Source organism: Chlorocebus sabaeus, chromosome 5, assembly GCF_047675955.1.
Source record: "Chlorocebus sabaeus isolate Y175 chromosome 5, mChlSab1.0.hap1, whole genome shotgun sequence".
NCBI classification, from domain to species: Eukaryota; Metazoa; Chordata; class Mammalia; order Primates; family Cercopithecidae; genus Chlorocebus; species Chlorocebus sabaeus.
The window spans coordinates 47,633,740-47,659,456 of record NC_132908.1 but is presented as its reverse complement, the minus strand read 5'-3'; the positions used below and the strand labels follow the sequence as shown (position 1 = coordinate 47,659,456).

Genomic DNA, 25,717 nt, shown 5'->3' with positions numbered 1-25,717 from the left:
TCCCCAAGAATTCTCCTACCTTCTTTCTTCCCTAATCAACTTGGTGAGCTCTCTCTTTTCTTTTTATACATTTGAGGCTTATCACTGAAATATTTCCTAAACAAAGAGAATAGCATCGTCATCATGTCCCTTTAAGGATATGGTTATGTCATCTTCACAAATAGTGAAATTTTCATCCTACTTCTAAATTATCTGTCCCGCCTCTAGAACACATTCCTCATATATTCCTTGGGCTCTTCCTTAAGGGACTGGGCTGGTAGCTTTACAATAAATTTTCTACTTTCCCCCGAGGAGCTTGTTCATATCCACATTCTCTTTCTCTAGGGCAGAATGTTGCACCAGGGAATGCCAAGTTGATTCTGTCTCCCTCAGAAAACTCCATTCCTCCTGACAATTTGTTCCCAATCCTGGCTGCGCAGTCACAAGGAGTGGGGACTATGAGAAAGTGTGCCAACCCTTGAATGTGACAAGGAAGAGCAGTGCTGTCAGAACAGCATTGTTTGGCCATCTGCATGTATATCCACCCATGGGGTTCTGAAACAGAAATGCATAAGGAGCTTTGACAAGGACCCACTCCTGGCCCTATCTTCAGATTCCAATAGGTCCGGGGTGCGCACAGGCACTGGCGTCTTTAAAATCTCCCTATGTGAATTCAACATGCAACCAGAATTGAATGGAGAACTGCTGCTCGAAGGCAGTGCACACACGTTCTTCAGGTGATAATGAGGGAGAACATGCCTCAGCAAGTCAGGAAAAGGGGCTTAGGGGAGGGCCAGTGGCTCCTCCTTTTCAGCCAGGCCAGCTTTCTTCTGACAAGGACTTGTTTTCACTTAACTGTCCAGATCCGCAGAAGGGCACAAGGAATCTGCTGTCACCGTCACATTAACAGACCCAGAGTCACAAGGAGTGGGGACTATGAGAAAGTGTGCCAACCCTTGACTCCGACAAGGAAGAGCAGTGCTGGCAGAATAGCATTGTTTGGATATCAGCATGTATATCCACCATGGGGTTCTGAAACAGAAATGTTCTTCAATCTACTGTTAATACCAGTATTACAAACTCAGACTTAAACTCCAAATAATTTCCAAGGAAGGTTGATCTGTTACCTAAAAGAAGACCAAAGTAGGAATTTCAGTCCACAGTACATCATGTGACCATTCCTCTGGTCATCACAAAAAAGGAAAATATTTAACTGCCTCTGTGGCAGCTGTGGTAGGATGGGACACGCTACTGGCCAGGCGTGATGGCTCACACCTGTAATCCCAGCACTTTGGGAGGCCCAGGCAGGCAGATCACTCGAAGTCAGGAGTTCGAGACCAGCCTGGTCAACATGTGAAACCCTGTCTCTACTAAAAACACAAAAAATTAGCCGGGCATGGTGGCGCATGCCTGTAATTCCAGCTACTCGGGAGGCTGAGGCAGGAGAATCGCTGGAGCCTGAAAGACAAGAGATTGCAGTGAGCCAATATCACACCACTGCACTCCAACTGGGGCAACAGGGCGAGACTCCATCTCAAAAAAAAAGAAAAAAGAATGAGACACACTGCTCCTTAGTCAACGGTGTTGGGTTCATGTTGATAGATGATGGAATGAAGCAGTGGGGGACAGCTTCTGGTTGGAGTGGCTTGGAGGCTGGAGCAGCTGAGTTTTAACAAGCATCAGAGGTCGGAAATACTTGGCTAGATGAAGGAGCCACACAGCACCATAATGCCACTGACACATCTCCCAGAAGAGGGTAAGTGTGTGAGGTTTTCTGAAGCAATTGTAATGGTGGTAGAGGCCTGATCAAGAAACAGAGATATGGCCGGGTAAAGCATTTCCTGAAAGAAATCTTACCACAGCAAAAACTTAAAGTGTTGCAGAGACCCAATTCCAGCTTTCCCATAACCCAAAACCCTTCCCCCAAAGAAATCCAGGAAAAGGAACCATAAAAATGTAATTTTAATGATACAGAAATAGTATATGTACATTTCTTTCCACAGCAGCACTTCATTCATCTCTAAAAAATTTAACAAAATTAAGGCTAAATCAGAGTGAGCTGATAGGAAGGGGTATTCTATGTGGTGGTCTTCTTAAAGAATGTTCTCATAAATATAGGATGTTCTGCAGACAAAAAATAAAAATAAAACATGCTGAACAAGATACTAGAAATGGAAAATGCCGTAGAAAATGAGCCCCTTTCTACCTATCTACTAAGAATCGCAACTCCCCTGGGAAGTTTCAAATGGGATGTGAGTTCTTTTAATGAGTATGTTTATGATCTGATGCTAAGACTTTCTAAAATTAAAATTCCACAGTACTAGGCCATTTTATAAACTAAAACCAAGGGCAGTTGAGTCTCCAATATACTCCCTCTAGAAATGTTTAAGTTAAAGTGGACAGTATTTAAAAGTGCTAATTATATCTGAAGCTGTGGTGCTTGAAAGGACAATCCCTCCATTAGTGGCCCTTCTCCCTAACCCATATTATAAAAATAAATGAAGACTTTAAAACACAGTGAAATAAAAATGTCATCACTGCCAAGGCAAAGGGCCAGGAAATCAAATGGGGTTCTTGAGTAACCTGGCTACAGAGACTGATGGATGCTATGGTCAGGGAGGAGGAAGACCTTCCTTTCCCACTTTTTCACTATCCTTGGCCACACTGGCTGGTTAATGTGTTGCCACAGCATCCTGACTCAAGAGAAAACCTTCAGCTGCTCCAGCATTTAGAATAAGACGAACAGTCTTTCTCCCCTCCTCCCATCTCTTCTCCCCAAAAAGAGGTCTGAAAGGGGAACGGAGAAGTGCAATGCGAACTCCCCGTAGGAAGCCTCAGTCTAAAACCCCAGTCTCTGTCAAGAGGGGAAATCCCCTGACACCCGCAGAATCGTGGCCTTCATATGGCCCCACACACATCTGCTTTAAGGGGTTTACATTCCTTCTTCCTCCACCTCCTCTTTTGCACGTGAGTTTTCATTTTAACATCCCTTTCTCCTCCCCGACTCCTCCCCTGCTTTGAGGAATTCAAATATTATCTTCATTAATGGAGAATTGCACCAACCCCTAGAGAAAGGGGTATTATTTTAAATTACAGGCCTTATAGCCTACCTACTTTAAAAAGACCTCTTACGTTATGACAAAAATTTGTTATCCCAGAGAAAAATCTTCTCATATAATTTTAAAATTTTCATTATAAAGTAGCAAACAGTAAGAAATAATGTAATTTTTTTCTTTAACTTTGCCTAAGGATTTTGTTTTCATTTTTTTGACTCCTAGAATCTCAATTTCCTCTAAATAAATAAAAGGGAAAGAAAATACCCAGGTAAACAACATCAAATATCCTCTTAAGTCTTATTTGTATTCAAAGACTACTAACACCTCTAGGAAACAGCAGGTAGAGGTACATAGACTAAAATGCATTTCTTACATAAATTAGTATGTAAACACAGAGAACCAATATGATAAACATTAAAGTACCCACGTTTATGTAGAATAATACAGTAACGTTACATGATCACAAAATCACAAAAAGTGAAGGAACCTTTGAGATCTTCCAGTTAGCAGATTTCATACCTGGCTGGTCACGAGATTCCCCTGGGGAGCCTTCCCTCACAGATTTCCTAGGCCTCTTCCTGAACAGTCGGATTCAGCAGGCATGGCCTGGGACCCAGGAATTTGTATTTTTTTTCCTATAAAATTCAGTAGTCTAACCCTCTCATTATGCAGAGGAGGAAACTAAAGCTCAAGAGGGCAAGCTGTTGTCTAAGTGTACAGAACAAGTGACAGAAACAGGGCTAGAATGCAAGTCTCTCGTCCCTACTCTGCCACTTTTTCCATTACACCACACCACCTCCCAAAGCTTCCACTACACCTGTCACCCTTACCCTTCAGCTAAGTAGCCTTTAATAGATATTCTGTCGTTAAAACTAGGTAGGGCAGGGACACATCTCATATTCCCTCTGATACAATCCTAGGTACCTAGTAAGTGTCCGATAAATACTTCTTGGTTGGCAGTCACTCAGCGAAGGCCTAATACTTTATCCTCCATTCACATCTCAGTCTACAATTATCCAAGCAGATGCAAAACTATCTGGCCAGATAATTTTCAAGATCCAGCTATAGAGGTTAGTGAATCCTGAATCTATGAAGATGTCATGTTCAAACAAGCAGGAATTTGGGTGACAACACAGTTCTGTAAGATTAATGGAATCTTAATCTTCCATACTATGTCTCCCCCTTGTTCTCAAAATCTGTGAAGGAAAAAAAAAAAAAAAAGGAATCCTAGGGATAGGAAGAACCTGGCCATGTATCTACAGTATTTGGCAAACAGAAATTTTTGAAAATCCTAAATGATTCTAAGGAGAAAATCCTTAGCAACAGTAACAACATATTTAGTTGATTTTTGTTGCTGTTTTTCCTAGTTTTCAACATGTTTTCCTAGTCTTATAAAACATTCTTCTGTGGATGGAGTCAAACTCCTTTATAAAGCTGACAGTGAGGGATGGGGCACATTTAGCCTCTCTATATATGATAACATTGCTCTCCTTCCCCACTCTCTCCCTCTCCACCGCACGCGCACACACACACACACTTATTTGGAGGTGAGGAACATGACATATTTTCTACTTGTAATCATGAATCATGAACCATGTTATAAATGAGATAATTCAATTATGTTATCTTGATTGTAGATAAGGAATAAAAGATAACCAAAGCCTTTAAAAAGTCAACAGGAAAATATTGAAGAAAACTTAAGGCTAAAAATTAAATAACCAGCAGGCACATCAGCCCCCGCGCCATGCAGCCCGGCTCCAACTATGTCCCTCCTGAGAATCCAGGCTGTGCTGAAGTGCGGAACAGGAGGGGCTACCCAGAGGGAGCCAGGACAGACAGGTGCGGGGGGAACCTTCCTGCTGCCTCATGATACTCAGAAGCAGGGAAGGACGCAGCCTCCCCAGGAACCACCAGAGCTGGCCCTGGCATCCCTTGATGAGCACTCCCTCCCCAAGTAACGTTAAAAAGACGGCAAGCTCCACCTGAAGAAGACGTCGCCAGAAATCACTTATGGATGAGGCCCTCCCAATTAAGACAGTCTCCACACCTGAAACCAGGTGTCCATCCAAACAGGTCTTCTTCAAGTCCTCTACCATGACAGCCTGGGTAGCAGAGCTTCCTCAACTTGTATTTCGTTTTAATTTCTACAGGAAAGGAACTGTCTTCTCTCTCCTTTATTTATTTTTTTTCCAGCTGTTAAATACAGTCTCACCTAGATCGTCAGCCCTCAGTATCTGCAGGGGTTTGGTTCCAGGATCCCTGCAGATACCAACATCTGAAGATGCTCAATTCCCTGATATAAAATGGTACAGAATTTGCATATAACTGACACACATCCTCCTATATATTTGAATTAAATCATCTCTAAATTACTTATAATACCTACTAAATGTAAATGCTACATAAAGAGTTCTTGTATTGTTCAGAAAATAATGACAAGAAAAAAGTCTGTACATGTTCAATACAGATACGAATTTTCAAAATCCGTATTTTATTTACGGATTTTTAAAAATATGGATTTTTAAGAAAATCATATTGTCCATTTGCAGTTGGTTGAATCCATGGATGAGAAACCTGCAGATACCGAGGGCTGGCTCCATTTAGATTCCTAATCATTCCTCCAGGTAGTCAATTCTTTAAAATCACATTGACAAGCTCATTCATCCATTTCTGCATTCAACACATATTTATTACAGGGTGACTGGACTTCTAGGTGGTCAGAGCTAGAAAAGGCCTTACAAGTCTTGTACCCCACACCCTTCATTTTACCCAAGGGGGATGGGGGCAGGGCTAGCCCTAAACCCAGAGTCCCTCAGCCTCACCCCTGATCTAATAATCACCTCACCACCCCAACCAAGCACTTAGCAGTATAAAACCTTGTGCAAAATATATGTACTTTTTCATTTCAAAAATGAAAAAATTACAAGATGAGTTTTTGTACCTTACTGTAATTTATAAAGCTAGTAAATATTAGCAAAATGGAAGGACAAAACCAAAGAACAAAAGTGCCTTTAAAAAAGTAATCGCAGGGTTTGTAAAGATTCTTTCCACTTTTTTCACATTAAATATTTTATAAAGTCATATGCCATATACTTATGATGACTTTTCTGCCTTTCTGCACAGTTAGAAAGTCATTCAGGAAAGACAATGATACCACAAAACAACACTCAGAGAATGCACATTCCACTGCACTGACATGTATAATCTATGGTCCTAGTCTACAACATCCACTGTGGTCTAAACACACACTATGGCTATTATTAAACAAAACATCCCATTTCTACTTACTTTAGTCAGAAGGAGGATGAAGCTGCTGCTAACATTTCGATGACATATCTGATTATCTCAAGTGAAACCACACTGAATTTAATGGGAGTACTGGCTGACAGATCAAACTTAAGTTCTGGATAATCTTGTCTAAAATAATAGAGGTTTAAATATCCATCTCTTTCAGGAAATTGTAATAATTCTATACGCCAAATTCATCTTTTTATGGACTGTATGTTTGTATAGGACTATTTACTTATCACTCCAATTCTTTCATCAATTTACTTTGCCCCATTCCATAAAATATTAATAGTTAAAAGCCTTAAAAAAACCTGTTAGCTGACAGTAACTACTATGAATGAAGAGCTTCAACTGCTAAATACCCTAATCCTCCAGGAAAATCACTTCAAAAATGGACATTTTGGGACAGAATCACTCATTTATCTCAAAACCAGAACAAATAGAAAACAACACCATTAAGGGAATTTAAGTATTTTTCTGACCACTATTGCAGAAACACAGAAAAACTGAGCAGATTGTAGACATGCAAGGATCAGCAGTATATAGAAAGGATTAACAAATCAAACTCAGTACATCTTTAATAACTGGATTGAGAGTAGACTCTTAATAAAACCAAATTATTTCTTCCTCAAGGCAACCGTTAGCTACAAAGGAAAAATGATTTCATATCCTTGGTCCATAAAGAAGACACATTTATTTACATTCTCAATGGACTAAAAGAGGCTTTAAACTTTCACAATTAAAATTGTATGCTTCCAAAAATATCATATGATCAATGCACTTAACTTAAAGCTTCAGGTATTAATAACTTCATTTAGACTTCTTAAAAAACCAACACAAACATACTTTCTAGAGTGCAAAATGCTTCTTATTAAATACTTCAGGGACACAAAAGCAATTTGTTTTTAAACACAGGCATCCTTTTCTGAAGGATCATCACCACAAAGACATCCATTGCCGGCAATGGACGTGGAACAGAACTGCCAGCTTGAATAAGATGCAACGTTTTTACTCTGCCTTCAGTTTCTTCGCCTCTCCCAATGACCCCAGTTATTTGTACAAACTCATTGTTGGACTCTGGTACATGCACATATACGCATCACAAAGCAGTCTTCGTGCACAGCCTTGGATTCTTCTGGAGTCCAAGGAATGCAGGTCTTCCAGAGACATCTTCAAGTACTCTCCTACTTCTGGGCATGGGGTGACTTGAGGAATGTTGAAGCCGTTCTGACCACCTATGGCACAAAGGAAGAACTCTTTATAGGGCAGTCAAGTTCTAAACCCTTTTGCCAGTGATTTTACAATCCTATCATTTCCAAAAAGCTAATTTCAGGCTCTAAAAGCCTTTATTTTTTCTTCTGATTTCTGGAAGTGAAAGCCTTCTTTAATTCTTGACATATTCTCATTTCTTGGTTTCTGAAAGGATTCTGGGTTCAACAGTGAATAAACCTGGTAAAATAAACCTGGTTCACATGAATTCTCAGGTAAGCCCCAAACCTACTTTCCAGACTTCTCTCTGTAGTCACTCAGGGAATCGTGTTATCAATACATATGTAGACAACACTCCGTTCTTCACATTTCATTTCCTCCCAGACACAAGTCACCCAGCACACTTCACCAGGAGACTGTCCGATTAGGAACAGATCTAGTCAAATGAACACTATTGTAGCTCCCTACACTTGAAAGACATCCTTACCCAACTCTAAGAGTTTGTCTGACACATGACCAGGCCCTGATAAAGGTGCTCTGGGGTGTGACTTCAGAGATTCCAGGAAAGGCTCCTCTGGGTTAGCTCAGTGGCTTTTCCAAACCTATGCTGTTGCGCTATGCTGTTCAGTGCAAACGTTAACTGGGTTGGGGGCACATCTAAAGATGGGGCTGGGATCCCTCAAGCATCAGAGAACTGAGAAAAGGTAGAGAACTCTTGGTCTAGGGCCTAGGCCTCTGTTCAAGAGGCTGCCACAGGGAATTATCTAAGGCTACTGGAGGGCCACGCCAGAAGATCGTGGGGGCTGGACCTGAGAGAGCAGCTGAAGGAAAAATAGGGTGTAAGAATGGAGAACATGAGAGTCACACCTCACAACCTTGCCCAGGCCTGGTCTTAACCTGTAAACTCCTTATAGGGAGAGGCAGGGCTGCTTTAACAAACATTTCTTACCTGAAACCCACTATCCCCCCGGCATTCATTAAGCATTAGTTAAATAATGATTAAGCATCCTAGAAAGTGGCCTGGCAAGTGCAGCCTATTCCCCACCTCATGGAGAAACATACTACATGCAAAAGAGGCTTTGCTTTTCTAAAAAGGATGTTTGTTTACTTCTGCTGTCAGCTTTTGGCAATTGGAAGATAACATGGTTTAGTATAAAAAACATAAGCACTGAGATCAGAAAGACTGAGTTAAACACAAACTACATGACCTCAAGCACCTTAAACCTCAGATTTAATAACAGAAAAACAGGAATAATCCCCATCTTGCCAGGATTTAGGCAGAATGACTTAATGGTGCTCAATAAACAGCTACCGTGGCTCCTACAAAAATGAGAGGGGCCTGAAGGAAGACAACAAAGCTGGAAATAAGATCTCTCAGGGCTGAAATAAGACTTTCAGGATTCTTTTTTTAAAAAAGAGCATATGCATGTCAAAATATCACAACAATATGAGGTTGGGCGCACCAGCTTCTCTTGTAAGCCCAGCACTTTGGGAGGAAAAGGAGGGTGAATCACTTGAAGCCAGGAATTTGAGATCAGCCTGGGCAAAATGGCAAAAGTCCATCTCTACTAAAAATACAAAAATTAGCCAGGCATGGTGGCATATGCCTGTAGTCCCAGCTACTCGGGAGGCTGAGGTGGGAGGATTGCTTGAACCTGAGAGGTGGAGGTTGCAGTTAGCTAAGATCATGCCGCTGCGCTCCAGCCTGGGCAACAGAGCGAGACTCCATCTCAAAAAAGAAAAATTACAAAACACACACAATAATATTATTCCTTAGTTCAGCTAGCAAGGTTGTTAATGCAATCCAAGACATAAGACTGTTGTCACCAGAATAATCCTGAAAGGATTTTCTCAGAAAATATCATGTCACTCAGAACAGGTGATCCCACTATGAACTGTCCCCACTACAAACCAGAACCCTGTGCCACATGCAGAAGAAAGGCATTTTCAGTACCATCCCGATCGGCCATGCTGTCAAAGAAGAGCCAGGCGGAGTCGTCCTTCCCATACTTCACAAAAGCAACATAGTGGCTTGTTTCTATGCAGAGAACAGCAAATAACTCCATCTTCTGGCAAGGGATGCAGCCGTGTCTCCAGTCCCAGTCAGGTAAGTCTTTGGGAAGTGACACTGGGTTATATTTATGATTCAGCCTCTTGGGATGAAGGTGGACCTAAAATGGACCATGAAAAAAATACCATTAGGTCGAGGTGGGTGGATCACAAGGTCAGGAGTTCAAGACCAGCCTGGCCAAGATGGTGAAACCCTGCCTCTGTTAAAAATACAAAAATTAGCTGGGTGTGGTGGCGGGCACCTGTAATCCCAGCTACTCGGGAGGCTGAGGCAGGATAATCGCTTGAACCCGGGAGGCAGAGGTTGTAGTGAGCCAAATCGTGCCACTGCACTCCAGTCTAGGCATTAGAGCAAGACTCAGTCTTGAAAAAACAAAAACAAAAAAAAACCCAAAAACAAACATGTCATTGATGAGCGAAACTCAACGTGTCAAGTGAATGGGCTTCCTTACTCTTGTTAAATGCATCCTTTACTACAGTAATCAAGTACTTCACCAACAGCTCTCAAGTAAACAGAAAAGGCAAAAGCAATACCATTTTATTATGAATTTTTAACTGTTAATTACGATTTTAAAAACTTTCCAAAACCAGCATTCTGTTTTCAACTATAAATAAGTTACTGTTCAACAAAAGTTCATCCATTAAGTGAAGGGAAACTCACTTGAGTGTTGCAGGTTTTACAAAACTGCTTGATTTTTCCAGCTGAGATGTCCGGATCGTCGTAGCATTCTCTACACTCATACATTGCAAGCCCTCCACATATCCGGCACTGTCTGGGAGCTGAAATGTGGGGAGGGGGAGGGAAGTTAAGAAGGCTTTAAAAAAATGCTTTCTTTCATTAAGAAGATGTAAAGAAAAGTTAGGCTGTAAAAAGGATAATGTTCATAGCTTCAAAAGTCTCTTTCTCTTCCATCCACTTAAGGTCTCAGTTAGTATCTGAAATATCTTTAAAAACATTTTATCAGACCAAATAATTTTTCTAAATAGTGTCTCCTAGAGTGTTTTCCCCTTCATTATAAAATGCCCATTGATGAAAATTCAAAGATACAAGAAAGTCTAAAGGAGAAAACTAAAAGCATCTACAATTTCAGTTGGCAGGAGATAACCACTGTCAATATGATTATGAATTTTCTCTAATAATTTCGTATCTGAATATTTACATAAGTATATATGTATGTGTGTGTGTATATATATGGCCCCTTTTGTAGAACATATCAATGTACTTACCTTTCCACTTAATATTACACCATGACCATTTTCATATACACTGGTCTTCAAAACCATGAATTTTAATGGCAGTAGTGTAATTGTTAGATACGCACTCATTTAACTATTCTCCTCTGGTTAATATTCAAGTTGTTTCTAATTTCTTAATCATTTGATAATAAGTATGTTTGTATATCAAATTATTTTCATTTCTATTTTCTCAGAATAAATTCCTAGAAATAAAATGACTGGTTTCATATTTTCCAGGCTCTTCAGATACTCAATTGCCTTGGGAAATACTGTGTCCAGTTAGAGTCTAACCCACAATTGATGGGAATTATCTGACAATTTCCACAAAACCAACAAAACAAACTAAAAAAATCTCATACTTACTGTCTTCAAGTAAATCGGTTATATTTAATTCCAGAGAAGGAAAAATTTTTTTAAATAGTTTAAAGTCTTTTCCAAATCGAGGCATCTGAATAATCAGACATGATGGTGCCTATAAAAAAGACGGATATTTTTAGATTCAAAGTGTTAAAAAAAACTTTTCCCTATGAAACCAAAATAGTCATGGCTGTCAAACAAAACAGTGAGTTCTGCCTTAATATTGGTGTCCTATGAAACAGGATCCATATGTGACCATGGGCTGTGGACACAGGACACCAACAAGCCACAGATCTTCAGGTGGCTCATGATCGCAGGGACACACCAGCACCTAGAGGTTACGAAGTTCAATAATCTCGGGTCTCAGATAAAATCATGACATTTTATTTGGCTTTATATTTATTAAAGGTTTTGGAAAGGCTGTTTTTGCAAATATGATACAGAAAATATCATCACAGAAGGAGACTGCTCATTATATTTCAACAAATAAATAACTGTGGCTTTTCAGGTTTTATCAAAAATGATTTCAGAAATGAATACAATCAAAATAAACCACAAGCATATACCATTAAAATTATGGAGATTCTTAGACAATAAAAGAAAAATCATTTCTATCACTTGTTCTTTGGCAAATATAAATGAATTTATAAACATTTTGTCTCTTAATGAAGGGGGAAAAGTACACACTACATTTTGATATATTTGGGTAATATGCTTGGGTAAAATGGCATTTAAAAAAACATGTCTCCTTTTGCTTTAAACTACCTAAAATTTTTCAACTTATGCAAATTAGCTTGGTGTTTTCTTTGGCAGCAGAAATCCAAAAAATTCAATCTTAATTCTAAGACATTTTCTGTAAAGGCAAAGTTGAAACACTGCATACTTTTTAAAATTTATGTTTCTTAACAGTTTGTGTTTCAAACTGTTCTCAGCTAGTTAAAATCAATAGACATTGAATCTACCAAAAGTCTTAAGACTCCCACAGACTTTCATATAAAATGCCATAGACAAGTAGCACTAACCTCTGCAAATTTCAGGTTACTGTTGATAAAAGACCATTCTAACAACTGCTGAATTGTGGGAACTCCAACTTTCTCATTTTTTTCCATAAAAATTTGATAGAAGTAACAATCTTGTACCTTTTGACCTGCTGATCTAAAAACATGCAGAGAAAAAAATACATACAACCTATTAATTAAATGCTTAAATCAAAACGTGAAGTTGTCCCAGCAGTATTTGAGAACAGAAAAACCATAAAATTGGTGGTGTAGCTTTGGATGGTCAGAACAACAGAGGGAAATAAATGATTTGAATAAAATAATTAAATGTGCTTAGGCACAAGACCTTATACATGATTTGTTTAGTTTTTAGATTGGAAAGTTCTCTTAGTGATTAGGAAAATAATAATGGAATAATAATCCCAATCAAGAAGCACTGTGTGAACAGAACTAACCAAAAGGTAAATCACTTAGTGCAACTTCACTGCCCAAATCTAGAAAGCAGCAAACTGTATTTAATGCCTGAAAATAAATTATTATATGCCTGGATGTGACACATTCTTAGAAGACCTTCTAGACCAAACTTTTCATTTCTAAAATGAAGACGCTGAGATCTAGGGAAGGAGAATGACTTCTCAGCAAGTCAAAAACAGAGCTGAGTACAGAACCCAGAGGCCCTAACTGCTGCTTACCATTCTTTCCGCTAAAGCATGCTGATAGTCACTCGTTTATTCAACAAATACCAAGTAAGCACCTACCATATGCCAATCATAGTGTTACTCTTATATTTTCAGCATCTTTCCTTCTAAATATTTTACTATAGCGTGCCATTAGTCTTTAAGACTAACTCTACCAGAAGGACTAATAATCCTTAAGTTTACTATTTACCTTTTCAGCAGAATTTCTGGATATAAAGTTAGACTGTTTATATCTAAACTTACATCAAGATTTCAAGATTTTTAGCGGGAAATATTAACATGCTTTTCACTAAAAAAACAAACAAACAAACAAACAAAAAAAACTCAGCTATTCAGAGATCAGCCTGCAGAAATCCTCAGCTTCCCAAAGCAACTTACATCCCCAAATAAACAAAACTTAACTGATAACAAAACAGGAGATTCTGGAGACCCACAGCAAATACAAACAGATGATAATCAAAAAACCTGAAGGCTACGCTATACCAATGTTTTAATCAGTTGTTGATGACTATGACAAAAGACCAGAATTTTTCTGTGAAAGTCAAAAAGCATAGAAAATTAACAGTTTACAGGAAAAAAAAAAAATAAGAGAGGAAAATAAGAAACCAGGAAGTAGTAGAGGTTAAGTAGTTGTAATTATAATAATGGCAGCAGGGGAGGAGGGCTGGTCGTTGAATGGAGCAGTGCATTGCAAACACTAAGAGAAAAGAAGCAGAAATGAGGATGGAGAAGACAATTTACTAATTTCTTGACTTTCCCTTGTTTCTTGCATCCCACTCCTTTATTCTAAACTCAGTTTTGTTTCACTGAAGTACATCCTATAGTAAGTCTCTGAATGGTAATTTAGTACTGGTTCTTCCTGCTCTGAAATTCTGAATATTTTTATTGTTAGAATTTCAGTCTATCAAAAATTCTAAAAATTCTTCAGCTATTATCTGTTGAAACATTGCCTTTTCCCTATTCTCTCTAGTATCTCCTTCTGGAACTCCAGTTAGAATCCATCTTCCATGCGTATTATCCTCGCTCTCTTGTTTTCTAACTCTTTATCCCTTTGTGCAGCATTCTGGGTACTTTCTTCAGCTCTGTCTTCCCAATGAGCAATTCTCTCTTTAGCTGTGCACACTGCATCAATGAGGTAACGTCATGATATAGTTTCTATTTCTGGAGATTCTGTCTTTGGTTATTTGATTCTGTTTATCAAATATGTTTTACGTTTCATTGGCATCTAGTTCTTTTGTCTCTTCAATCATTTAAGAATATCTTATAGTCTCTTTTAGACTATCTAATTATTTCAGATTTTTTAAGGTACTCATCCTATTTGTTGCATCTGCTGACTCTGTCTGTCAAAACGAAATGCTAGTGGAGGGGAAGAATTACTCTGGAAAAAGAGCCAACTTAGAATATTTATAATCTTTAAAAAGTGATTCTCAATATGAAGAGGTTTTTTGCAGGTGTAAAGGGGACAGTGTACCCTTCAGGGGGTGTAACAACTTCCCAGGGCCCTTTCAAGTCCCACAAGGCATTCAGACTCTGAGATATATTCAGAGATCCCTGATCCCTCCCTACCCGCTCTGAGGATCACTGCAGTATTCAACCTATGTTATTACTGGGTGTGTATTACATTCCATAAGTGTGTAGGCTAGAAAAGGGGGTAAAGGGGATGAAAACAACTGTTTGAAGCATCTGAAATTTATCTCTTTAAAATGAAAAACCAAACTGACTTTTTTCTCCCAAAGTGCCTTCTAGGTTTCCTACATCATGTACTAAACATATCTTTCCTTTCCCATTTCTGTTTGAAAGTTGACTTGTAAGACACTGAAATTCTACATGCAGTCAATTCTATTTCTGAGCTTTCTGTTTGGCCCCATTGATCCATATTTCTAATCTTATGCTAGTATCACACACTATTTTAAAGTCTATTGCTTTGCCTTCGTAGCTTATAATAGAAATCTATTTCAAAAGCATTCTTCAAGATTTTGGCCCACTTCATTTTGTAGAGAACTCTAAATCCACTTTCCTGAAGTATGCTAAGATCTTGCTTGTGTGCAAATTATTATGTAATCATCTTTAAATTATTTAATTGTCCTACCCAGAATGCAATCTTTCTCACTAATTAATCAAATCCCTTTTAACTCTGTATAAGTCTTTAAAAAATCTATCTCAATAAAATTGATTTCTTGGTATTTTATACTTTCATGAAGTATGAAATTACTTTTTCATATCTGCTTGAAGGTATACAGAAATGCTATTGATTTTTCCATGGATATTTTACGTAGACAAATTATGAATTCTTTTGCTAATTGTAGTAATTTTTAGGTCATTTTCTAGAATTTTTTAGGTGTACATATGGCTATTATCATCTTTGAAGAGATAATATGAGCTCTTGATGATTATATATCATGTCTCATTTCATTAATTAGAACTTCCCAAACAATATCAAACCACAGCCATGGCACTGTCCACCCTTCCTCTCTTCTCCTCACCCATCAATTCAAAAGTGGCATCAAACAATATCACTTTAAGACATAGAGATGAGGAAGAGTACTTGTCTATGCTTAGCTTTTCGGGAAGTCTATAGGATATCACTAAGATTCTCAGCAGAGAAATCCAAGCTAAAATGTAAAAAAGGTTCATTGTTTAGACTGAGAACATTCAAACTACCTGGAAAGTTCAGTCATTTAGAACATTTCATTAAGAGCTTTACTACATTAAACAAGGCTTTCATTCAACATGGTGGGTGGGGAGGGGAGACAAAGTTATACAACTAAGAACAGGAAAGCTAATTTAAGACTAAATTTTTTGAGTGATGAGTAGACAGAAAACAGTGTTCTTGAAGTGTCTAAGTTAGAATAAGATTTTTTTTTCTTAAAAGGTTCATTAATCGAAATTACGAAAATATATATACAGTTTCAAAAGAAAATGATATGCAATAATACTTATCGCTAAGGTTAAAAATTATAGTACAAATTTACAATGGATTTGATCTTCAAGTAAACTATGGTACTGTGGCGAGGACAACAAATAAAATTAACTTGCATGATATTCCCCTAGCCTATTAAGAGCCCTAAACAAATACAATATTAAGAAATCATTCTGGAAATCATGTCTGTTGAACAATGGCAGTGGAAATGAGAATTGTCTATTTTTCCAATGCTTCTAGAACAATTTAAAGGTTACCTTATTTTTAGCAAAGGTTCTACCCTTAAAATATGATGAAACAGGATATTCAAGAATTCCTCAGGATCTAGGAGAAAATTTAAAAATCAAATAAGTCACAGGCAAAATTTTTAAATCATTTTATTTTTTATTTCTAACAGCCATATTTTAATACTGAATTCCGTTTCATTCACCCAATATTATTTCAATTAAAAGCACAGTTTTCAAGTTTTCCTGACAAAGGAAAAAGACAAAAGACATTTAAAAGTTATAATCAAGTATTATGTTTCAATTTTGTTGTAAGTTTATTACATTTGAAAGGGTGCAACAGATCGCACATAATGAAATAGCTGTTATTCCTTTTGGGGGGTTTAAGGTAAGTGGAGTACAATCTGAAGTATGCCCTGTTTTTTCCTGCAAGCCTCTAAACATTACAGCTGGTTACAGTATGCTGCTGACAAGTTCAAAGTCAGGTGGTGAATCTTTGAGTAAGCCCACTAGCTAGGAAGAGATTGAAACACTGTTCCCTGACTATAAACTTAATCCTAGCCAGCAGCTTTCTAACTCCCTTTTATAACAAGGAAAACTCAGTGGGAAAATGTAGAAAACCCAGTGCAACTCTGCACCACAAGAGAGAAACAACTGAGAATATCACTGCTGGGTGGAAAGGAAAGGACTTTTTATTTAAGCATTTAGTATACTAGAACCAGCCAGCTTCTTAAAGGAGTTCATTATTCCGCATCATCGATCACTTTTAGAAGAGAGGAAGAATTTACAAAAAGGGAAGATAACCATAGATCACATAGAAAGAAATTTCTAATTTAAAATAAAACCCCCCAACTACACAGACACACATTTCAGTTAATACTTTGACATGTGAATATGCTCTTCAGTTATGTTTAATGCATGTAAGTTAAGATGGTCACCTTTTTCTTCAGAGGTAAATCCTGATGCAGCCTCCACCTTTTCAAGTATTTTCCTCAGTTTCATAATTTTTGTGGCACACACATATCCATATCTATGTTAGTAAAAAACTATTAATTCATATTGGCATGTATTAAATTATATAACACATCTTAATCACACAGTTTTTTTTTTTTTTTTTTTTTTTGAGACAGAGTCTCACTCTGTCACTCAGGCTGGAGTGGTGCAATGGCCCGATCTTGGCTCACTGTAACCTCCGCTTCCCAGGCTCAAGAGATTCTCAAGTCTCAGCCACCAAAGTAGCTGGGATTACAGGCGTGCACTACCATGTCCAGCTAATTTTTGTATTTTTAGTAGAGACAGCATTTCACCATGTTGGCCAGACTGCTCTTGAACTCCTAGCTTCAAGTGATCCACCTGCCTCGGCCTCCCAAAGTGCTGGGATTATAGGTGTGAGCCACCGCGCCCAGCCAACACATTTCTTATACAACTCCAGTATGTCATAAATCAATAGGTTAGACAATTAGTTTGAAGAAAACAATTACAGACTTCTTCTTGAAGCTTGCAAAATTAAAGATCTAGAACCAGAATTATTCTAGACACTATTATATGCTCTACAAGTAACTGTCTTACACTAATACAATACAAAAATTATTTTAAGTTTGTGGTGACTAATTTTCTAAATAATATTTGCTTGGGAAATTAAAGCATTTACTATATAAAGCAGAATATACAATTTTGAGAGAGAATATCATTTTAATAGTAAAGTGTGAAACAGCCACCAAGGGAAATAGGAAAAGGAATTTATAAGAAACTGATTCAAACCAATTGGCATAATGATGACATTTTCTCTCTTTGTCTCAATCCAAGACACATTCAATAAGTTTAATATCACTTTAAATTTGTAATTCTAAAAATGGCTTCAGAGGACAACTTAGTGGCTACCATAAGTTTACTTTTTTTTTTTTTTTTTTTTGAGATGGAGTCTCGCTCTGTCGCCCAGGCTGGAGTGCAGTGGCCGGATCTCAGCTCACTGCAAGCTCCGCCTCCCAGGTTCACGCCATTCTCCTGCCTCAGCCTCCCGAGTAACTGGGACTACAGGCGCCCGCCACCTCGCCCGGCTAGTTTTTTTTCGTATTTTTCAGTAGAGACGGGGTTTCACCGTGTTAGCCAGGATGGTCTCGATCTCCTGACCTCGCGATCCGCCCGTCTTGGTCTCCCAAAGTGCTGGGATTACAGGCTTGAGCACCGCGCCCGGCCAAGTTTACTAAGGACAGGTCAGAACTAGCTAATTTTATATCCACTTTTTATACTATTCATTCACTCGTTCGTTTCCTGCAACCAGTGCAGACTGATAATCTACCACTTACATAGTAATGTAACCTGTCAGCCACTGGGAATACAAAACGAGTATAAAAAGACAGTGTCTGAAGAAAAGCAGAGATTTCAGCACCAAATAAAACCAGTCAGCTATATACAGATATGAATGCTACAGACACAGACACAGAGAATCCTGATCACAACAGGGCATCTGACCAGTTTCTTACTGTATACAGGGTAAGAAAGTGTGATTAACTATGATTCTTAACCGGTTGAACAATAGAATCCAAAGAATGTTTATTAATGAACTTATGGTGCTTTGGAAGGAAGGAAGGAGGTGGTAACATGCCTTAGAGTTTCGGGTTTGACCTGTCTTGTTCCAGTATCAATTACTTGGGGAAAAAAATAGTATGTTTAAAAATGTGCATAAGATAAAATAATTGATGTGAAAATCAAGATTCACAATTATCTTAAAAGGTAAGATCATTAGAGAATTCATTACAGAATTTAAGGAAAGCAAAAGATTCAAGTGAGGAAATTTATTCTCTTATAATTTACTTTCCTAGTCATGTGATATAGCAGATAATTTGGGATGCTCATTGTATTTGAGTATTCTGCTTTTTTGGTTCAAATTTGATATAAAACTATTTTTTACTTTAACTGATAAATAAGAACAGTATATAAAAGGATTCAAATTTATCTTAATATGGACTTTAAATTATATCACTTTCTCTCTATACTCCTGAATGAACAAATTTGTTTTATGATCTATCGCCCTAATTCTACATAGTTTAAATTTTATAATGTGACATTATCACATATCACTACTACCACTTATTAAAACTCTTTACTAGATATCTCTTGTCACTTGTGCTTGTACCATTACAAATTGCTTCCTGTGGCCATAAAAAGACATATTTATAATTCCTAAAGTAGGAAATGGAAAAATAATCACCTTTTTAAGGCAGGTGGAAAGAGGCCAAATATATTCCTTTAACCAAAAAATATGGCACTAAAATACATCTCATCTGTTGCTAGTCCAAAGTATTAAACATTAGCTATTCTATAAAGAATTTCCCTTGTTCCTTTTCTTTCAGATTTAAGAAGATAGACTATATCAATTTAACTAATAAGCATGATTACTTGTAGCAGAGGTGTTGGAATAAACTATTTCAAAAGATAAGAATTCTAAGTATTATGTATTAGCTTTCCTAAATGTACTGCAATTGCTAAATTATAGTTTACTCTAGCAAAGTGGGTTAAATCATTTCATGGAATATGCTATCAGATTTAAGAAATTAAATAAACAAAAAAGTACAAGGACCAAAGGTTTAAAAATGTAATATTTTACCATGAGAACTAATTTTCCCCCATCTCTTATTATATGAAGACAAGGTATAAATTAATTACTATACCAGAAAACAGCAAATAGAACACCATGTAAAGGCAAAATAGCAATATGTCTTCTACTTACATTCTCAGAGGATTAACAATTTCTGTCCTCAGTAACTCTTGGGTTTCACTATAATATTCTACATCATTCTTTTCTTTGGGTCTAAGTAACACAGTGTCCAGAACAGAACTAAAAGCAAATAAGCTGCAAAAGAAAAAAGGTATTTTTCTTCATGCTGTAAACATATTTTTCAAGAGATAGATTTTTTAAAGAATTAGAAGAGGAAAAGGAGTAAAGTCTAGAGAAGAAATAACATAACAATTTGTGTTTTTCGTTAACACAGGTACCAGGACCCCTGTGAAGATGCCCATGGTTCAATCATCAGGACCTACAGATCTTTCCATGTTAAGGACAATACCAATAATACTGAAAAAGCAAACTGCAGATCAACGGTGTTAAAGGATAACAACGTGCCCATAGAATATTAAAAAATAAAACTTCTTTGCAAAAGTTGAAAGAGGGACTACAAATCTGTCAAATTACAGACAACAGAGGACATCATTTATAAACAACTTCCTGAAGCAAGCACTACTCAGTGCCTCACTTCCCTCTCCCCATGCCCCTTTGCAAAGATCTATTACATTAATAGATTTCTTTAAATGCTAATATCACTTATGAGTGACTAACAGGCCAGGTGTGGTGGCTCATGCCTGTAATCCCAGCACTTTGGGAGGCCGAGACAGGTGAATCACCTGAGGTCAGGAGTTTGAGACCAGCCCAACTAATATGGTGAAATCCCATCTCTACTAAAAATACAAAAATTAGCTGGGCATGATGGAGTACACCTGAAGTCCCAGCTACTTGGGAGGCTGAGACAGGAGAATCGCTCGAACCCAGGAGGCAGAGGTTCCAGTGAGCCAAGATCACACCACTGCATTCCAGCCTGGGTGACAGAGCGAGACTCCATCTCAAAAAAATAAATAAATAAAATGAGTGACAGCAGTAACTTGCTAGTATCAAAGAAAAAGAAAATTTAGCTAATACAGATTTGTATCAGGAAATCTAAAGAATATACCAATGCTGTAAGGCTTGTTTTTGTCAAAGTATTCTGCAAATAAAATGACCACCACTTTATTCTCCCTACTTTAAAAATGTTAACATCCCATATTAACTTACTAATTCTTATCATATGGCTACAGAACTGGCAGGCTACTCTCAATTTAGCTCAGTCTACAATCCTCAAAACCTAAAGATTCTTGGTTCAATCTCCAGAGCTTAAAGATCCTTGCAATGTTAAGGCTGGGCATGGTGGCTCACGCCTGTAATCCCAAGCACTTTGGGAGGCCAAGGCAGGTAGATAATTTGAGGTCAGAAGTTCGAGACCAGCCTGGCCAACATGGTGAAACCCCGTCTCTACTGAAAATACAGAAAAAAAAAAAAGGTTAGCTGGAAGTGGTGGTGCAGCCAGTAATCCCAGCTACTCAGGAGGCTGAGTCAAGAGAATCGCTTAAACCTGGGAGGCAAAGGTTGCAGTGAGCCCAGATTGTGCCACTGCACTCCAGTCTGGGGGACAGAGTTAGACTCTGTCTCAAAAAAAAAAAAAAAAAAAATTACAATGTTAAGTTGTTCCACTTTGGAAAAAAATTGCATATATGAGGGCAGCAGTGCTGTTACTGAAAATCGTTTTTCAAAAGAAAGTAGTTTTATGACTGCCTTTACCTACTAAAAGAAATACAGCACACAACAGTCAATGGCTTTACTGCAAGTTATGTTGTTTGACACTTGCACAACTACTTCCCAGATACCTTCTGTATATCTATTTCATTTGTAACAATTTCATTTGTAACAATATCATTCACCTTTCTGGATACAGAAACATGAGAGGACATTCAAAAGCTTCCAAGGAGTATGTCATGAAAAGCAAATTTGCCTTTCGATCCTGACCCATGGTCATCAAGTTTCTCTGCTCAAAGGCAGGTGGCAGTTTCTTGCACACACACTCACACACGCACACACACACACACCCATATGCGTCCCTGCCCTCATGGCACTATCTATACCTATTGTATTTATTTTACACTTACCAGAATAAGGTTGAGTCTAAGTAACAAGAATTGTAATGACCCTGGATGCCTTTCTTCTTCCCAATCATTATCTCCAAGCCTTCTTTTTCCATTTTTGGTGGAGTATTTTCTTCTACTACTTCACTTAAGTAGCCTCCAAATGCTGAAAAGATTTTTTTTTTAAAAGGGGTAAATGAAAAGAATTCTTTTAAACTATTACAATATGTGTTCCAATAAATGTTTTTTCATTTTAAAATGTTTTTGTATTTTGATGCAAAATTTGTTTCTTAACTTTAAGTGGAAAGTAGGCTTTGGTTAACTGCTATTCAACTTGGCTTATAAAAACTGCTATTGTTCATTTTCAACTTCATTTCCTCCAAGATTTAAAAACACACTTTAGGGTATGATGTGTAAAAAGCATCTGTCAAGTAAAATATGTTTCCCAAATATTTTACTATTTATCTGAAGATGCTTCATTTTCAAGTTTGAAAAGAAAATGAAAATTCCAAAGTACTATTTCAACATAATAAGAAGTGTTTTTCATAAAGATGGCTTTCCTGTTTGCACCTGCTGAAGCCCCAAGACGCTTTTCCACTATTATGTAAAAGTGGAAAGGAACAGCACCAGGAAACTGCCACCAATTACACGTGATGAGGAGAACTGTCCTCCAGCAATCAGTTGAAATCTGCTTCCTTCACTAAAATGCTGATTTCTTTGTAAGATACACTCACTGCTGTACTTAAACAAGACACTGTGAGGGAAGTGAGTTAAAAAAAAAAAAAAAGGTCACATTTCAATTTCTACCACTAGCATTGCTGAAAACTAAATGTCTGTCACCAACAGGAAGAGAAAAACAAATCACACTATTATTCACTTTATAAGTCCCAAACACACATCCTAATACTTTTTAAAGATGTCCCCTCTTAAAACAACTTTCTTATACACCATGCAACATTTTTACTGATTTAAAGCTTAATGAGAGTTGGCAAGAAATATATTAAAACACTGTCACCATCACCTAATATAACATGATATGAGATTAGAATTAGAGTCATTCCAGGTTGTTAAGTAAACGAAAAGCATCCAAATACCTAAGGAGTTACAGCGCTCGATCTGGTTGGAAACCGGCTGCAATGATGCAAACCTAGAGTCAGGCCTGCAGCTCTTCAGTTTCACAAACAGCGCCTTCTTCAGGGCACAGGTGAAATACCGAGTGCCTCTGAAGGTTCCATCCGTACAGCCTGCACACTCATCTTCCTGAAAAAGAAATGCTTCAATATGCATTATACCGTGCCTTACAGAGACAGTATACAAAGAACTAAGGTTTCTAAGACCTGTTTCTAGTATACCCTTTCCCACCACTCCCTCTTCGCACCTGTACTGAGAACCTCGTCAAGAAAAAGAGGTTGAGTAATCAGTGCTTCAGCCCACAGCTACTGATTTAAGAAGTGAATTCCTTAATCCAGCATAAAGCCCTTCTTGTATTTCCTTTCAGAATATATGCTTCAACCTCCCCTGGTTAAACAGGCTTTCCCGCACCATTTCGACAAGCATTAAAACAGGCAGGGAAGGAGAAGGCTATTTATTTTAATCCTCATTCTTGCCTTCCCGCCGTGCCCCACAAGATAGTATTCACTAGCATGGAAACAAATAAGAAAAAAAAAAAAAGAAAGAAATATATTTAAATTGGCCAGGTGCGGTGGCTCATGCCCATAACCCTAGCACTTTAGGAGGCCGAGGCGGGCGGATCACTTGAGTCCAGGAGTTTGAGACCAGCCTGGGCAACATGGCGAAACCCTGTCTCTAAATACAAAAATAAATACAAAAAATAAAAATACAAAAAAATAGCCAAGCATGGTGGTGCATGTCTGTAATTCTAGCTACTCAGGTGACTGAGGCAGCAGAACAGCTTGAGCCCAGGAGGTCAAGGCTGCAGTGAGCCCTGACCGTGCTACTGCACTCCAGTCTGGGTGATAGAGTGAGACCCCATCTCTAAATAAATGCTAAACATACTCAACTTCTCCTTTCCTCATTACAAAATATCAAACGATATGTTCTTCTGATCTCTAAAGGGAAAACCTTTCCCTCTAGCAAAGGTCTCAAAAGATCTCTAAAAATGGTGATTAATTTTAAAGCCAGTGATATAATTCTTAGAACTGACCAGGGGAAGTGGCTGAAGAAGAAAGACAAAAGATGATGGCAAATTTGTTTGATTTACTAAATTTGGTTTAATATAAGGAGCCTAAATCGATTGGCCTAAAAATCAACTTTCATTCCTTGAACATAAATCAACTAACATTAGGACAAGTGGGTCGCAAGCCTCAGGGGTGGCAAAGGGAAGTCAGGCAACATGGTGAGAAAATTCTTCTGCAGTGACAGCTTTTCTGACAAATATAACAGTTTGTCAAAAAGCATATAATAGGGTGAAATCTGCATAAAACCTCATGGAGAAAAAAATTGAAATTTTGGGGTCAAGTTAAATTACCAGTTCTAGTCCAGCAAGTACTTCATTCAGTCCTGGGGGCTGACCGATCCAACGGATTACCCCGTAGAAAGGAGGGTTCTCCTTAACTTCAGCCAGTGAGCCCACTTCTAGACCATGTGAGTTCCCAGGAGGCATAGCCAAGGGTGGACTCTCTTGGACGGGTGCAGTGTTTAGCTCTTCCATCACAGACTGGGCTGACAGAGAAAGTGGACTGTGGCCAATACTTCCATTGGTATTGGGCATCTTTGTGAGACTGAACGGTAAAGAGTGGAATCTGTTCTCGGTGGACAGTGAGTTCACAGGAGGAGGCTGGAGTGGTGGTGACGAACGGTCAAAGTCTGTAGATATCTCTGTAAGAGATTTTGCAGGGTCTTCTGCAACTAAAAAATTATTCCTAATTAGAGAAATGTATTCAAGGATATCGACTCTGTCTTCCATTTCTAAAACTTAATATACAGATATAGTCCAACCGCCCACCTGACCTCCCTGCTATTAATAGTACTCTCATAGGCACAAAGTTACTATCTCCAACAGTGTTCTCGCCTCTCCCTCCACCTCCATATTTATGCACCTCAGTCAATGGCACCCAATTGTTCAAACCAAAAAATCTTCATCAGTGGGTATCGTATAGGTGATAGTCTTTGTCCAAAATACAATTAATTGAGAAAGCAGTACAAAAAGATACCAAAAACCTTAAGAAATGCTTCTAAATAACTAATGGATCAAAAAAGAAATAATAAGTTTTAACAATAAAGAAAAAAGAGAAAAAGAAACAAAGAAAGAATCCTTGCGGAACATGGCTAAATTAATACTTATAAGGGAATTTTATAGGCTTAATTGCTTATTTCAGAGAAAAACAAAAGCTAAATATGAACTCAGCATACAACTTGGGAAGTTAAAAGAACAGAATAACCCCCAAAAAGGTAGAGAAGAATAAACTAAAGAACAGAAACAATAGAAGAGAAAAAACAAACACACAATAAGAAGTTCAAAGCCAGAACAAACACAAACACACAATGTAATTTAAGAGAAATCAAACACATGATAAAGAGAGCCACGGCCAAAAGCTATTTCCTTAAAATGACTAATATAGTTGACAGGCAGGTACTGCAGATCATTGAGGAAAGAATGAACTTCTTACTAAACGCTGTTGAGATAATTGGTTATCCATATGTTTAAAAAAAATTAAACTAGAATCATACTCATACTCTGTACGAAAATCAGCTCCAGGTGGCTTAAAGACAAATGTGGCAGGCAAAACTCTAAAGGCTGGGAGACCACAGAGTAAGGCCTGTTTGCCTTTCCATTCTCATCTCGTGAGTGTCATGCCTCTTTCTCTGTTCCAGTGCCTGGCAAACACTAGCTTCCATTCTTCCACGAGGACTTTCCATATGCTATTTCTTCTCCCAAGGAGGTTCTGGCCCCTTTCACTTTGTCATCTGTCACTCCTCTGGTAAACCTAAGCATGTGTCACTGCCCCAAAGA

General features: G+C 38.0%; 1 protein-coding gene across 4 annotated transcripts in view; it reads right to left on the bottom strand.

Annotated features, from left to right (window-relative positions):
* Nucleotides 1-1,922: 1,922 nt before the first annotated feature.
* CYLD (CYLD lysine 63 deubiquitinase) overlaps nucleotides 1,923-25,717 on the bottom strand; it is a 59,935-nt gene continuing 36,140 nt past the window's right edge. For all 4 annotated transcript variants that reach the window (XM_007992941.3, XM_073015370.1, XM_007992950.3 and 1 more), the window contains exons 8-18: nucleotides 24,233-24,612; nucleotides 22,839-23,004; nucleotides 21,769-21,910; nucleotides 19,766-19,888; nucleotides 16,974-17,065; nucleotides 16,069-16,135; nucleotides 12,218-12,350; nucleotides 11,202-11,310; nucleotides 10,264-10,382; nucleotides 9,487-9,703; nucleotides 1,923-7,558 (exon numbers count right to left, since the gene is read on the bottom strand). In XM_007992941.3, coding sequence (XP_007991132.1) covers nucleotides 7,374-7,558; nucleotides 9,487-9,703; nucleotides 10,264-10,382; nucleotides 11,202-11,310; nucleotides 12,218-12,350; nucleotides 16,069-16,135; nucleotides 16,974-17,065; nucleotides 19,766-19,888; nucleotides 21,769-21,910; nucleotides 22,839-23,004; nucleotides 24,233-24,612 — 1,733 coding nt within the window. In that variant the 3' untranslated portion in view covers nucleotides 1,923-7,373. The remainder of the gene's footprint in view (nucleotides 7,559-9,486; nucleotides 9,704-10,263; nucleotides 10,383-11,201; nucleotides 11,311-12,217; nucleotides 12,351-16,068; nucleotides 16,136-16,973; nucleotides 17,066-19,765; nucleotides 19,889-21,768; nucleotides 21,911-22,838; nucleotides 23,005-24,232; nucleotides 24,613-25,717) is intronic.